Source organism: Natator depressus, chromosome 2 (assembly GCF_965152275.1).
Source record: "Natator depressus isolate rNatDep1 chromosome 2, rNatDep2.hap1, whole genome shotgun sequence".
Classification (NCBI taxonomy): Eukaryota; Metazoa; Chordata; order Testudines; family Cheloniidae; genus Natator; species Natator depressus.
The window spans coordinates 118762243-118778748 of NC_134235.1; the positions used below are offsets into that span (position 1 = coordinate 118762243).

At 42.5% G+C, this 16506-nt stretch overlaps 1 protein-coding gene across 1 annotated transcript in view; it reads left to right on the forward strand.

Moving 5' to 3' along the window:
- The first annotated feature begins 2270 nt into the window (after positions 1-2270).
- The window catches only part of VPS4B (vacuolar protein sorting 4 homolog B), a 32781-nt gene continuing 18545 nt past the window's right edge, over positions 2271-16506 (forward strand). Inside the window, exons 1-4 of the mRNA XM_074944962.1 lie at positions 2271-2457; positions 9394-9505; positions 13485-13635; positions 15822-15889. Of these exons, the coding sequence (XP_074801063.1) occupies positions 2434-2457; positions 9394-9505; positions 13485-13635; positions 15822-15889 (355 nt within the window). The 5' untranslated portion in view covers positions 2271-2433. The remainder of the gene's footprint in view (positions 2458-9393; positions 9506-13484; positions 13636-15821; positions 15890-16506) is intronic.

Here is a 16506-nt window from a genome sequence, read left to right on the forward strand (position 1 = left end):
AGATTCTGGGTGCAGGGAAGTTTGGATAGAAGGGTGCTTGAGTAGCAAGGAATGGTGGGATCTTTGCTAAGTATGTTTGCTGTGTGCCTGGGACGCTGGTGGGTGGATGAGGACTGCAGCGTATGGGGCACGTAGGTGCATGGGAAGGTGCTTGATGGGGGCTGACAGAGGGATGAGAGAGACCAAGATCAGCACTGGGCCATTCCTCTGATGGTGCTGATTCTGGTGCTGCCACTGCCATTGCTACATCACCTCCATCTTCTCCTGGCTGTGATCCAGCTGTGGGAGCAGCAAGAGAAAAGGCAGAGAGCTGCTTGCTCAGTAGGTGTCACACCAGCTTCACACAGTAGGAAGGCACAATTGCAGGTGAAAGGCTGTTCACTTTCTGAAGTTCAGCTGGATGTGATAGAACCAGATGCGTAACTGTTAGAGCTGGGTAGGAAACAGTGTCCCCATGCCATGAGAGTTTACAAGATTTTGAAATCTTTTCCTGTCCTGAACTGGGATAACAAGTTGAAATCTCAAAATTTTTTGCAAACCGAGAAGCTGAAAAAAAAATCAGATTGGATGAATCAAAACAGTTCCTTTCAATTTGTTTTGATTTTGACCTTTAAACATTTTTTAAACTTTTTTTTAGTATACATTAATTAAAATTTTAAACAAAAATATCATTTTGAACTGGAAAACAAACTTTTCATTTTGAAAATGTTGGCCTTGTTTCAACCATTTCTAAACTTTTTTTTCAAAAAATTTTTATAGTGCAAGATTCATTGAAACCAATCTTTCCCCATGAATAGTTTGACAAATCAGCATTGTCCAGTTAAAAAAAAACCTGTCACGCAAAATGCATGACATGTGGCAGCCTCCTCTTGCTGTCTCACTTTTTTCTTTTTTGCACAGTAGATTTAGGACTTGACAGAATTTATTTTAAAGATTCTTCATGATATTAAGGTACAAAAGTACAAGTTGATCAAACAGCTTTTTAAAAATCAAAATATTGATGAACCTTGCCCCACTGTGTGATATATACATATATAAAATGAACAGCAAAATATGATGGTGTTTGACCACAAGATGGCATCATTACAATACAAGAGGCATAGAGGGAAAGATATTTGGTTGCTTTAAAAAACACTATATGATAATAAGACTTGATCTATCGGAAACAACCAGCCATATCCTGAGATCCTTACTTAATTTTTACTCAGTACTTACTAGGTCAATGGGAGGTTGCCTAAATAAAGACTGAGTAAAAAATAAGGATGTCAGGATTTGCCTCAACAATGGCAAAGGAATAAAGAGTAATGATCCATAGGCACACTTACAAAAATACTGCAGCGGAATGAGTAACACAAAACCTGATGTTTGTGAATGAAATAGAAAAGGAGTACTTGTGTCACCTTAGAGACTAACAAATTTATTTGAGCATAAGCTTTCCTGAGCTACAGCTCACTTCACTGGATGCATTCAGTGGAAAACACAGTGGGGAGATTTATATACATAGAGAACATGAAACAATGGGTGTTACCATACACACTGTAAGGAGAGTGATCAGGTAAGGTGAGCTATTACCAGCGGGGGAGGGAGGAGGGAACCTTTTGTCTTGATAATCAAGGTGGGCCATTTCCAGCAGTTGACAAGAACGTGTGAGGAACAGTGGACTTGTGTGGACTAGTCCAGGCTGAGGTTGATAGTGGGAGGGAAACTGTTGAAATCATGGTGGATTTCCTCAAGGGCTTCTTTTCCATGGTCCAGATGATGGTTACTGATCCATGAGCCTACACAAAAGCCCCACGTAAGCACTAAGATTGCATAGCACCCACCAGTGTGCTAGGCACTGTACGTCCAAACAGAAAATCCTGGAGCCAGTTTGGAAGTGGTTTACAGTCCAATTTTAAAAATCTGGTGACTGGGGGGGCAGGCAAGTCACAAAAGGGTGGAAAGAGCAGGACGCTCCCCGTGCCCTAGCCATGGCCAGAGCTGTGCACGCCGCCGGGCGTGCAAGGAGCGGTCCAGGACTCAGGGGCCCACACCCAGGCTGCAGGTGACATGCAGGAAGGAGCGGACGCTCCTAAAGCGGGGACCGTGTGAGGCGACCGACGCGCGGCTCTGATTGACAGGCAGGGGCCGCCTCCGGCCCGCCGCACCGCGGCGCTACCACTGCAGGCGGGGAGCGGCCCGTGGAACGCGGGCGGTGGGGCTGCGACGGCTCCTGCGCACAAGGTCCCGTCCGGCCCCGCCCACAGCCTCGCCAGCCTCCGCCCAGGGAGCGGCTGCGTGACGTCACGCGCAGTCACGCGGGCGCTGGGCGGAAGTGGAAGGGGGTCCCGGCAGCGTTTTGGATACGGAAGTAGCGCGGGGTCCGGGCAGTGGGTTCCGCGGCTGGGAGCAGCTCCAGAGAGCGGACACAGCGCGGCAGCGGCGTCGCCCGCCATGGCCGCGTCATCCAACCTGCAGGTGGAGACAGGCGGAGCCGGGGCCCCGCCCAGAGCGTCCTGCTGGGGGAGGGGGTGTCGGGGTCAACGGGGGATGGAGGATTGGGGATGGGGAGGGGAAGCGAGGGGGTGTCGGGGCCGAGGGTGGTGTGGGGGAGGCGAGGCGAGGGGGCGAGGTCTGGGTTGGGGAGAGAGGAAGCGGGGGGGGGTCGGGAAGGCGAGGGAGCGGGCGGGGTCTGGGTCTGGCGTGGGGGGAGGTGAGGCGAGGGAGGGGGCGGGCGGGGTCTGGGGTGGAGGGCGGGGCTGAGGGGAGCGGCTGCGGGGGGATGTCCGGCCTCTGGGTGCTGGTACTTCCACAGTGAATCCCTTAAATGCCTGGGGCTCTCGGCACCGGTTGGGACGGCTTCTGTCGAGTATCTTGCGGTTTGTCTCGAGTCGGATAAAAAGCGTGGGGTTTACTTTAAACCGTGTCGCCTTACCCGCTTTTACCAGCTCTCTCCTCAATCCCTAATGTTAGAAGGGGGAATTTACGCTTGGTAGGTGGCCAGGACGATCTTTATCCAGCCAACATATGTTAAAGCATCTCTTGTCCTGTCTACTTTAAGCCTTTAAAATACCTTGATTTGTTTTTAAAATGCACCCTCTGTCATAGTTTAAACAAATTGTCCTGTTGGTATAATATGTCTGCCCTGCTTGGGGGTTTATCCCCTTTGTCCATTTGCCGTTAGCGTCCTGGTTCAGTTGCTATGTACAGTGACGTTCACTGTCATCTCTTACCATACTCCCAGGATAGCACATAGATTTACCTCCTCATTTTTCAATTAAGTCCTCAGTTGTTTCTGATAACTTGAAGAAGCATATATCCCACATGCTACCATATATTTGAGGTTGGAGTAGGAGCGATCTGTAATTGTTAATATCCCCTCTGCTCTGTTGGCTGTATGGTCACTTTTTTGGGGGTGGGAGGGGCACTATGTTTCCCTTCTCCTTGTCTTCTCACAAAAGTAGTACTGGTATTGTTAAAGTGGTAATACACTTACAACTGCTGTCATGATAGATTAGTTATAAAGGTGGTTATACTGATATAACTATTTGGTTTAAATAAAAAATCATCCCTGTAACTGAAATAGTTACACTGACAAAACTGGCTGCAGACCAGGCCCTAGTTCTTTTTTCCTCTCTCTCTCTCACACACACACACACACACACTTTTTTTTCCTGATTCATTATTATTTGTATTATCATAGCACTTAAAAGAACATTTTGTAGAAGACTTCCTTGCCACAATGAAATTGATGCTCTGGAATCTCTAGCAGTCTAACATGTTGTTTCTATATTATTTTCCTGTGTTTATAAAAGGGGAGGCATAGGCCCCTTGTCAGAGTTTTCAGGCTAACTTAAGTGGGTTTCAGAAGTGGCCAATGAAGTATGTAGATTTTTGTTTGTTTGGTAGGAGCAGGACAGGAAGGTAACACAACCTCCTCGCTTGCTGGGGATCTGCTTTAGCAGATGGTCTTTTCACATACTGCTCCCCATCCCACCCCCCAAATAGAAGATTTCTCATGGTTTTAATGAGACAAAGATTCAAAATTTTTCTCACACCTGTTGGCTCCCATTTAAAAGGTCTCCGTTTTGAAACAAGCTCCTTTTAGTTTAATCTACCTGAAACCAAAAGGTTTTTGCTCCAGTGCCATTGTGTCAAAACCAAACAATAAAGATACTGTGCTACTTCTCTTCTGAGCCCTACTGGTGCTGCTGCTGTGTATCAACTTTGTTTTGTCTGATGTGTTAGAGAGAGCCCAAATCCTGACATGGATGTATGCACAAGAGACAAAGGACAATGCATCCAATGAAGTGAGCTGCAGCTCACGAAAGCGTATGCTCAAATAAATTGGTTAGTCTCTAAGGTGCCACTAGTACTCCTTTTCTTTTTATATACACAGAGAACATGAAACAATGGGTGTTACCATATAGACTGTAACAAGAGTGACCAGGAAAGGTGATCTAGTACCAGCGGGGGGGGGCACCTTTTGTTGTGATAATCAAGGTTGGCCATTTCCAGCACTTTACAAGAACAGCACGAGGGGAAATAAACATGGGGAAATAGTTTTAGTTTGTGTAATGACCCATCCACTCCCAGTCTCTATTCAAGCCTAAGTTAATTGTATCCAGTTTGCAAATTAATTCCAATTCAGCAGTCTCTCGTTGGACGGGCCAGCAATGCCCCTCTGCCATGTACATTGGTCAAACTGGACAGTCTCTATGTAAAAGAATAAATGGACACAAATCAGACGTCAAGAATTATAACATTCAAAAACCAGTCGGAGAACACTTCAGTCTCTCTGGTCGCTCGATTAGAGACCTAAAAGTGACAATTCTTCAACAAAAAAACTTCAAAAACAGACTCCAACGAGAGACTGCTGAATTGGAATTAATTTGCAAACTGGATACAATTAACTTAGGCTTGAATAGAGACTGGGAGTGGATGGGTCATTACACAAAGTAAAACTATTTCCCCATGTTTATTCCCCGCCCCCACCCCCCACTTTTCCTCAGACATTCTTGTCAACTGCTGGAAATGACCCACCTTGATTATTACTACAAAAGGTTCCCCTCCCTCCCCCCCGCTTTCCTGCTGGTATTAGCTCATCTTAAGTGATCACTGTCCTTACACTGTGTATGGTAACACCCATTGTTTCATGTTCTCTATGTATATAAATCTCCCCACTGTATTTTCCACTGAATGCATCCGATGAAGTGACCTGTAGCTCACGAAAGCTTATGCTCAAATAAATTTGTTAGTCTCTAAGGTGCCACAAGTATTCCTTTTCTTTTTGCGAATACAGACTAACACGGCTGCTACTCTGAAACCTGTCGTTGGAGTCTGTTTTTGAAGTTTTTTTTGTTGAAGAATTGCCACTTTTAGGTCTGTAATCGAGTGACCAGAGAGACTGAAGTGTTCTCCGACTGGTTTTTTCTAATTCTTGACGTCTGATTTGTGTCCATTTATTCTTTTACGTAGAGAATGTCCAGTTTGGCCAATGTACATGGCAGAGGGGCATTGCTGGCACATGATGGCATATATCACGTTGGTAGATGCGCAGGTGAACGAGCCTCTGATAGTGTGGCTGATGTGATTAGGCCCTATGATGGTGTCCCCTGAATAGATATGTGGACACAGTTGGCAACAGGCTTTGTTGCAAGGATAGATTCCTGGGTTAGTGTTTTTGTTGTGTGGTAAGTAAATTGTTAGCAGTTAAATGGCTACATTTTTATATTGGTGTGAGCCAAATAAAATCAAATTCTAAATACTTCGTTAGAAATGTAAAATCATCCAATAATCTGTTCCCCTTCTCCATGCACAAATATAAGTACAGCTGTTAGGTAATCTGGAAAGAACAGAGCGTTGTATAAAAGGACATTTTTTGATGTTTGAAGGCCTCTTCTTCCTTGTTAGGAATTCAGTCCTTGTTTGCCCTGTTTTTCCTGGAAGACACTCTTGAGATACCAAGGATATGAAACTGGATTAACTGTAAGGAGTAATTACCGTTGTTCAGACTGTTTACAACTTTCTGAGGTTTTGTACTGAAAGAGCTTCCAGTCTACAACTGAGTCCTCCAAGATAAACTTCCAGCAAATTTCTTATTGGGGGAAATTTTTCAAAGGCAGATCTCCCCCTTTTATTTCTGAGAAGATAGGGAAGAAAAGTAAGAAGTTCCTGAAAAGTTTTTCATACATAAAGAATGGCACAAAGCCATACTTCTTCCCCACTTCACCTAACCTGAATGAGAACCACATTCAGAACCCTTGAAATACAGAATTGTTGCTACTTTAGAGTTCAAGTAAACATAACTCTTAACTTGTAGTTATAAATACTTAGCACTGCTACATTACATCTTTTTTTCCCCCAGAACTAATCTCAAATCATAATGCAGGTTTTATCAGGTATTTGTATTGAAGTGGTTCACGTGGCTCAGTGATATTGGAGCCTCACTAAAGATTCTTAGTAATGGTTGACTTTGATAGTGTATACTGAGAAATTTTTAAGCTATGAAGATAAAATACATTTGAGAATGATGTGGATTCTCCATACATCTTTTCAATTAACATAAGAGATCTCTAATAAAAATTTGGAAGCGCTGGATTGAAGGTACGCTGTTGACTTACTCTATATGAGTACAACACTCAGCACAAAGGGATTCTGACCTAGTTAGCCTCTAGCTGCTACTGCAATATAAATACTAATAAAAATACTTCTAATTTGACTAGATTTCAAGTTGTATGCAGTGTTGTAGCTATGTTGGTTTCAAGTTAGCTGTAGAAGTACTGTAGACAGATACTGATTGTTGCCTAGTACAAAAATATTTTTTACTGCTAATATCTCTTCAAATAAAGACATGAATTTGTGGTTTGTTGCTGTATCTACAATTCTCTATTTGTTCCGCTCATTTAAAAATAAGGTGCTTTTTTTAATTTTCATAGCTTTTGTATTTTAATATGCTGGAAAGAATTAGGAGGTCATGTACTAGGTAACCTAGTAGAATAGATTTTAAACTCAGTCTGTATTCTGCCAAACCACATTAAAAGAAAATAAGATCCTGAAAAGACTTATGCAAATGCTTAGCTTTGCTACTGTGAGTAGTCCAGTTAACTTTAATAGGGACTACTCACAGTTCATATAGATAAGCAGATAAGTCTTTTCAGGAAAAGGGCCTAAAGGTTGCACCAGTAAACTCTTACAGCCAAATTCTCCAAATGCTTAAATGTGAGTTAGTTTTTATTCAAGCAGGTAGTGACATTGATATTAATGGGATGACTTGTATGAATAAAGTTTACTCATGCATGTTTGTAGAATCCAGCCCTCCTTAACTTTGACATTTCTTAGGTAAGGCTGTATGTGCAACCTTGATTCTACTCCTTATGAACATATTATCATATGCACACAGTATTTCTCAAATTACATTTTATAATTTTAGGTATGTATATATGGCATCTTATATAAATGACTCATGGAGTGCATTTCTGTGAAGGATTTGGAGGAAGTGAGATGGGTGGAGTCCTCCATCATTGACTGCACACCTAGCAAGTGGCATTTTACTTAGCTGTAAACAATACTGTGAATTATAAACTGTCTTGCAACACATGCACAAGGGAAGCAGAGTTATGGTAGCACATGCAACTTCAGCTTTGGCATTTCATGACTTAAGAGCTTACCTGTGTAACTTTAACATTAATTTAAAATAGACTTTTAAATTGATTTTTGCTCTTTAAGCAGGAAAAGATCTAGACACCACTAGAATGCCCCCTAACTCATGCACCTTAAAAAGTTCATAGAAGAGTCCTTTTCCTGGATCCTCAGGAGTTGCACTCTTTCCTTTCTAGTGTTTGTCTGTCACATACAGTGCAAACTGTATACATGAAATTGATGAATGGCTTGGTACACCCTTAAAAGATTAAGAGAATAGCTTTGTCACAATCTCAGCACATGTCAGCTTACTGTTGTTTCTAATGTTGCTTTTAAAAGTGTTTAACAGAAAAACCTTGAATTGTGTTCATGTAAAGTATGACTTTGCAGAACACTGAAAAGTTCTTATCGGTAAGACCTATTCTTGTCAGATTCCTTCTTTCTACCCCAGCTATGTTAGCATTAGAACATTTTAAAAGGTTGCATTCATGATTAATAAAAGGAAATGTTTTTCATGTTTTGATACAAGTGAATTGTTTTAGCTCAGACTAAAAAAATAGGAATGTACTCCAATCAGATCTTAATATCAGGTTCTTAGGTCAAACTTCCTCAAGCAGCAGGCAGTTGAAAACTGACTTAGAGTAGAAATGTTTCAGTGCCTTTAACTCTAGGTGTCACTACTGTTCCACCTAGAATATATTGTTAAAATAAATTGGCATAACGTTTTGTTTCATTTGGTGGTTTCATTTTATGTGTGGTTTTTTTTAATCACTTTTGTGATATATCCAGACTTGGGTCACTTGGCTCTGTGTCCACACTGATCTCAGCCAGCTCTCTCTCAAAGCTTTGTGTCCTTGATATTTCCCAGTTCCACTCTGAAGTCAGTCCTTCTCCCTGAGACACCCAACAGCAGTTGCTCCAACTTAAGGCCCTGGTTCTACAGTGAGCAATAAGTGCAAGGAGGAGACCTATGTGGAGCTTATTACATGATCGTGGCCTAAGTTACTATTTGTTATTTTGAATGCAAGCATTTGTTTGGCATACTTATTTTTTTATTCTGTGCTGTTTTATTTTGTATCAGATAAAACTCATTTAGACTTACCATTACAGAAAGCATAACTCTACTTAGTCACATGATATAATTAAGCAAAATAAAAATCTGGGTAAGACCTGTATCACCCAGCTGCTGCCAGGAGTCTGAGTTTTTTCTCCTTAGTATGTTTTCTTTCATTTGGTAATGGAAGAGTACACTCAATTCAGTCTGCAGTAGAACTGGTTTTTGGTATTACATATAAATTTAACATTTCTACTAATAATTATACCTCTGGTATTGTTTTGGGTAATTACTACTTCTGGTGTTTACAAGAAGACTGGTTGCATATCACCAGTGAAGATGAGCATGAGTTCCTTTGCTGAATGTGACCATCAGGTGGTCTATATGTACTCAGTGAGTTTTATTTCAGTACTTCTAGAAGTAGGTCTCATTACCACGAAATTGAAAGAGATCCAGTTTCCTGGCAGATTAGTTACATAGTATTTACAATTTAATAATAATTTAGCAATTTTCAATTATCCCATACTCAGAGCTGTACAAGGACAGTCCCGATGAATTTATAATCAATTACCTTCAGCTTGTTTGCACAGTAGATATTCATATTGTAAAGGCGAGGCATCAGCTTTTAGTGCAACCGCTTAAATTATCACGCTAATGTTGCAGTACTCTTGCATAATAGTTGTCATTTTAATCACACCACTTTTTCTTTTGCTTTACAGAAAGCAATAGACCTTGCTAGCAAGGCAGCACAAGAAGACAAAGCAGGAAACTATGAGGAAGCACTCCGCTTGTACCAACATGCTGTGCAGTATTTTCTCCATGTAATTAAATGTAAGACTTAGAATATTAGCTAGCTATTTGCTGAAATTTTTTAAAAGCTAAATTATATAAAATTACAGCAGTCTACCTGATAGAACCAAAATGGAAAATATTCACCATGTTAAGTATCAACAAGTGTTTTGTCTAAAGATACTAAATCTCTCAAACAGTCAAATGAGACTTGCCAGCTATACTTTGATTTAAGGGCACATATTGTGTATCTTCTTTTCCACCACGCACATGCTCTCCAATTGCTCCAATCTTGTAAATAGTCCACTTTGTTGATATTTATAAAGGAATCCTGCTACCAACGCTAGATGTCTTCAAAAAGTTCTAAGGTGGCTACAGTGTAGGGGGGACGGGTGGAGGATGGGAAGAGTTAAGTATTTCCTTTTTTATGTAGGGAAAATCAGGTGGTGTCTGGAAAGCCAGTCTTTGTGTAGTGACGCCACAGAAGCTCCTGTCCTGTCCTGCAGGTGAAACAATGTCACGCTTCCCTTTTTCATTCTTTCCATTGACAATTCAAGCTGCTTATGCTTACCTTCAAGATTCTGCACAAATGAACATAGTTTAGGCCTATATTTATTCTCTCATTTTTCTTCTGCCAATACCTTGTCTACAGTTCCCTTTATATCCTTCCTTTACTGTTCATGCTTCCTTCTCTGTTGCCTCCTTATGCCTGAATTCTTGCTTTTGACTTTGATGTGCAAGGAGATGCCTTTCTTAAGTTAAATTCCACCTTAAAATGTGTTATTTCTGCCAAGCCTACCAATGCAAACTCACCCCAAGTTAGAGGTGCTGTTACATATACAATAACTTAAAAATCTTAAATAACTTCCATTTGATCATTCAGGGCAGTTTGTGTGCGGATTTTGTTTGTCTTTTGTGTTTGTCTATATCGGGTGTCGGCAACCTATGGCACACGTGCCGATTTTTAATGGCACGCTGCTGCCTGCCGGGTCCCAGCCGTCAGCCCTGCTCAGCCCGCTGCCGAACCCAGGCCGGCAGCAGGTTGAGCGGGGCAGGTGGCCGGGACCCCGGCAGGCAGCAGCGTGCCATTAAAAATCCTGCCTGCCCTGGCCCGCTCTTCTCCACCCAACCCCCCGGCGGGGGCAGGGTGAAGAAGCTTGGTCCTGCCAGCTGCTGCTGCAGGGCAGGCAAGGTCCCCCCCCCCCCCCGCCTTTTCCCCCAGTGTGCTGGGTTCCTGCCCCTCCTCCTCTCCCTCCCTGCTGCCGATCAGCTCATGGCCCTTGTGAGGGAGGGGGAGAAGCGGAGCTGCAGCGCACTCGCTGCTCCGGGGAGAAGGTGGAGAAGAGGTGGGGGTAGGGTCTTGGGGAAGGGGGTGGAATCAGGGCATATCCCCTCCAGCCCCCTGCCGTGAGCCGCTCTGGGCAGGGGGCTGGGAGCACCCCCACAACCCTAGCCCACACCCCCAGCCCTCTGCCATGACCCCTGCACCCCCCCACGACCTCAGCCCTGACTCCAGCCCCCCACACATACCCAGCCCCCCGATGCCCTGACTCTTGCACCCCCCACATTCCCACCCCACCCTGAGCACCAAACGAGAGCTCCTGCGCCTCCCCTCCCCCCACATTCCACCTGCACCCCTCGCACCAAATGGGAGCTGCCCAGGTAAGCACTCCACACCCAAACCTCCTTCCCCAACCCTGAGCCCCCTCCCTCATTCTAGCTCCTGGCCAGACCCTTCACCCCAACCCTCAGCCTGCTCCTTCATCCCCAGCCCTGTGCTCAGTGCACTCCCACCCTCAGCTCAGTGCAGAGAAAGAAGAAGAGAATGGGCTAGAACCAGGGAGAAGGTAGGTACCCACTCTGAGCACCGGCAGCGGGCTAAGCGGGGCCAGCAGCCGTGACCCTGGCTGGCAGGAGCCGGTGGACGGAACCCCAGACTGGCAGCGTGCTGAGCCGCTCAGCCTGCTGCCAGTCTGGGGTCCTGGCCGCTGGCCCTGCTCAGCCTGCTGCCAGTCTGGGGTCCTGGCCGCAGGCTCCGCTCAGCCTGCTGCCGGCCTAGGTGAACGGAACCCCAGGCTGGCAGCGGGCTGAGCGGGCCGGCAGTGTAAGATCAACATTTTAATTTAATTTTAAATGAAGCTTCTTAAACATTTTGAAAATCTTGTTGACTTTACATACAACAGTAGTTTAGTTATATAATATATAGACTTATAGAGAGAGACCTTCTGAAAAACGTTAAAATGTATTACTGGCACGCGAAACCTTAAATTAAAGTGAATAAATGAAGACTCAACACACCACTTCTGAAAGGTTGCCGACCCCTGGTCTATATGTTATGCTCTATGGGGCAAGAGAATGTATCTTTCTGTGTCTTCTGCAATGCTGGGCACACTTTTGGGACTTAATAATAGAGTAAAGTGTGCGTGCCTTTTGTTGTGTAGCCTGAAATGCTTTTTAATAGATTAGAGACCAGGAGGACAATAATAACTATTAATGTGCTATCTAAGGTTGACAAGATAAATGAGGTTTCTGTTGGTGAAAGAGACAAGCTTTTGAGCTTAAACAGAGAAAAGGTTGGTCAGATTTTATGCCTATCTCCCTTTCAGTGTGAATGACAACTATTTTTTTTAAGAAACTGGAAGATTGCAGAAGGGGGTTGAGAACATATAATGTAAATAAACAAAAACCACTGCTCAACACTGATCTCTTAAACTACTGCCCAGTAACATCCGTTTTTTAAGCAAGCAAATCAAGAAGCCATCCATGTGCCAGTATCCTTGATCCTTCTCAATCAGGCAGGCTTTAGGTCAAATAATGACGCAGAGATGGCTACCTCCTGACAATAGCCATGGCAAGGGCATCCATCTTAATCTTGATGGCCTTCTGTGGCATCTGGTACTGTTGATCACCAAGTACTCCTGGCTTGCCTACAAGAAGGTTTGAGACTAACAGAACTACCTTGAAATGGCTTGGATCCTTTCACACCAAATCCATAATGTCATATTCAACTGATCCTGTACTTCTAAAGCCCTCCCCTGTGGAATCCCACAAGGCTCAGTCACTTTCCACTATATTATTCAACATCTGTCTGAAGCTTTTGGGAGAGCTGGTAGGTTAACATTAGACAATGTGCAGTACAACATCTCGTTTTCTTTTGCTGTTAAGAGTACCATCAACTTCAATACCTGGGTGAAATCAGCACCTGGATGAAAGCATCTTGCTACAGTTGAACCCGGGTAAAACAGATGATTTTGGTAAGAAGAAGGGAGTGCTTTGAAGAACTTGCCGCCTCCTAACGCTTCTCCATTATCAGATGCATTTTCCCTCAGTTGTGTCTGTAGCCCTGTCCTTTAACCTCAGTGCTGTTGGATAACTGTATAGCCATGGGATCCAAAACGCCCACAACTGGCCCTAAAGTTGCACCCCATCCTATCAGTACAAACCTTGTCATAGTGACCACCACACTTGTGATCTGCAGGCTTGATTATTGCAGCTCGTAACTAGGAGTGAAGCCACATGCTTTGAAAAAGCTCCACCTGTTACAAACCACAGTAGCCCGTCTGCTTAGCAACACAAATCACAATGAACATATCACCATGGAGCTCTGCTTTGCATTGTCTTCCCATTCAATAGAGCGTCCAGTTCAAAGTGTATCTTAAGCAAAAACCTGTTAGCTTAATCAAGTTTTCTTTCCTACAGGATAAGGAGAAGGAAATAGCTCTCTTGAAATAGTTGGCTGGTGTTTAGATAATATGGTGGATATTGGCAATATAAGCATCGAAATGCTTCTTGAAGCATTCACTAAGCACAATGGATTTCTTGTAGGTCGGAAGTTTTCAATTTACTTTTTGTTCATTGAAATTGGAGAAACTACTACACGCTACTTTCTTATGTATTCTGTTAAATTTAGTATTAAAATGGGGACAGAATTATTACCCTTTTCTGTTTTGATTTGTGGGTTTTTTTGTTTTTTCTTTTTTGCTTCCAGTAAAGCATAACCATTTTTTTTCAATTTTTTTAGATGAAGCACAGGGTGATAAAGCAAAACAAAGTATCAGAACAAAGTGTACAGAATATCTGGACAGAGCAGAAAAACTGAAGGAATATCTGAAAAAGAAAGAGAAAGCTCCACCAAAGCCAGTGAAAGAGTCTGGTCCATCTGATGAAAAAGGGTATGTTTTTTTGGAGACAGTAAAGCAAAATACAATATTTTTCATGTTCCAAACTCAGCTGAAACTAAAGTTAACTATTTGAAAGAACATTTTAAGTAAGTTTAATGCGTGTGAAATGTATCAGATGAGCAATACTGAAGTACAGTAACTAACCAAACAACATGGACAGCATGCATGCTAACACTACAAGCTTTCCTATGTTGCTTTACCAATATGCCTTAGTCCTACCATGGAAGATCCACTTGCAGTAACTTGCTCCAGTAAGTTAACTCGCATCTAGCAGGTCTTTAGCCTTTCTGCTGGATGACAGCTGTGGTGGCCTAAGACATGGACACCTACCTACTTAAAAACTAGATCTTCAGAGCACCAGTGACTAGATTTAAACCACTGATAACTTGGGCCAGTTTTGAACATGTGCTCCAAAGGTTGAAGCTCTGTATCACGTTCCCAATCCATTGCACCATCTACTCATATTTCTATTCACCCAACTCTTGTTATTGGCAACAGTATTTGTTGGACATCTAGATAATTACATTTATACCTAATATTTTATGTCTTCATTGAAACTTAAAACTGCAGTAAAATTTAAGTGATTTGCAGAAAAACTGTCCTCGTTTGTGGCTTGTAATCCATCTGTAGAGAGGATTAAAAGTTGTACTTGACTCAGATTGGTAATTGAATTCAGTTTGCACATTGCAGTATATCTCGTGTTAAAATCAGTTACTGTCACTTCTCCCGTATCAGAGTCCAAAGGATCCTTATTTTTTCTGCAGAAGTTGATGGCCTCAGGGGACCCTAATGCAGCAGACAGTGTAGTGCTCTGCTTCAGATGCCTAATGTTTTCAGTATTTGCAGGAAAAAAAGTCTCCTGAACTCTGATGGTGGTAAGGAGGAGGAACGAAGCTTATTTTCAGTGTTGTTTTTTAAGTCTTCTAAATGCACTGATACCATGCTCAGTTATTAAGCTGTTTGCAAGAGACAAGGTGGGTGAGGTAATATCTTTTATTGGACCAACTTCTGTTGATGAGAGAGACAAGCCTTTGAGCCACACAGAGTTCTTCTTCTGGTCTGGGAATGGTATTCCAAGCATCACAGCTAAATGCAAGGTGGAACAGATTGTTTAGCATAAGTAGTTAGCACATATTCTAAGGGACCATTTTAGGTAGAGTAGCCCATTAACATCTCAGCGATAGGACAAAAAGAGGGATTAGTGGGTTACAGATTGTTGTAAAAAGCCATAAATCCAGTGTCTCTGTTCTGTCCATGATTTTTGGTGTCTAGCAGTATTATGAATTTAAGCTTCGAGGCTCGTCTTTTGAAAATGTGCAGGTTTCCTTTGAGAATGAGGACCGATAGATTAGATCCAGTGATCGCTTTGTTCACTACAACTATACTGCATACAGTTTATTTGCAAAGCTTTCTAGTTTCCTTTTTCAGTGAATGTAGCTTGTCCCTGAAACTCTGAATACACACGTGTCAGAACTCTTTCTAGCTATAGTACTGGTCAGCTGAGCAACAGTTGGTTTGTAAAAGCTCAGAGCTGCACCATGTTCCACATGCTTATGATGGCTGTAAGATTGTGCATAGGACGTGCCCTCTATACTGGCTTTTCACCAACCAAGGATTTCCCTTACGTCTTCCCTTAGTTCTCTTTACGCTGCTCTGGCAACACAAAGAGGAACATAGCACTAGCTGGATCTTACCAGTAACTCCAATTGCTGCTCCAAACATGTAGAGGATTGCTTAGATCTGCCTGCACTGAAGAAAGGACAATTGTACCTGTAATAAATCTAATTAAAAACAGTAAAGGTGGAATTTAGGTCATAAATATTTTCTACAAATCATGGAAACGTTAACTCCATAGGGAAACTTATTAAAACATACTTCATTAGAATTGTCAACAATATTTTAAAGAAATCACATTTTATATGAAGCTTAGAATGACACTACTAGGCTTTATATTTTTGTCACATGATTTTAAAAATAAAATGACCTCATTCAACAGGGCTGTTGGGCCCTCAAAGAATCTACAGAACTGAATTAAAAACACATTTCCCTGAATATCGCTACCAAAATGACAGAACGTGTGAGGTAGAATATAGTTTCCATTTACAAAATTGTTTGTCTTGTGTAAGACAGGTGGCTTTCTTTGTAGTTGAACATCTTATTACTTGTGTCTGAATTAGGACTGACAGTGATGGGGAAGGAGAGTCTGATGATCCTGAAAAAAAGAAACTGCAAAATCAACTTCAAGGTAGTTCTGAAACTTTTTTTTAAAAAATCATTGTATCAAGTGACTTGTTAAATTAGGCAGTTCTGATTTGTTGGTTATTTTTTTTGTCCACAAAAGAGCTGTGGACTGACTTGCCACAGAGTATTTAAATACAATAGAAATTCCTCTGTCTTCACTATTTACAAAAGAGGCTTTATTCACACCTTACAGATGAGAATGCTAAGGCCCAGAGAGGTGAAGTGACTTGCCCAGTCACCCTGTAGACTAAAGGCACAGCCAGGAATAGAACCCATGTCTGAGGAGTCACAGTCAAGTGCTCTGTCCCCTGGGCCACACGGCTTCACATAAGGACTAGCCACTTTATTTTAAATAGACGCTTAAATTCTGCAGAAACTACTGGGGCTGATTTAGAGGGCTCTGGCAGGCAGTGCCTATTTACACACAACCAAATGATGTTAAAGAACAGTGTCCTGTCCCTAGGAAACTTGCACTTGCTGGCCAAATCATGGTCTAACTCTAGTTAGCCACAACAGAACTTGAACCCTGCTTAAGTATTGTGGTTAAACATTGCTGAAATCTGTATATGCTGCAGTCTGTTCATGGAAACCATGCTGGAATTGACAAGCAGCAGTTCATAT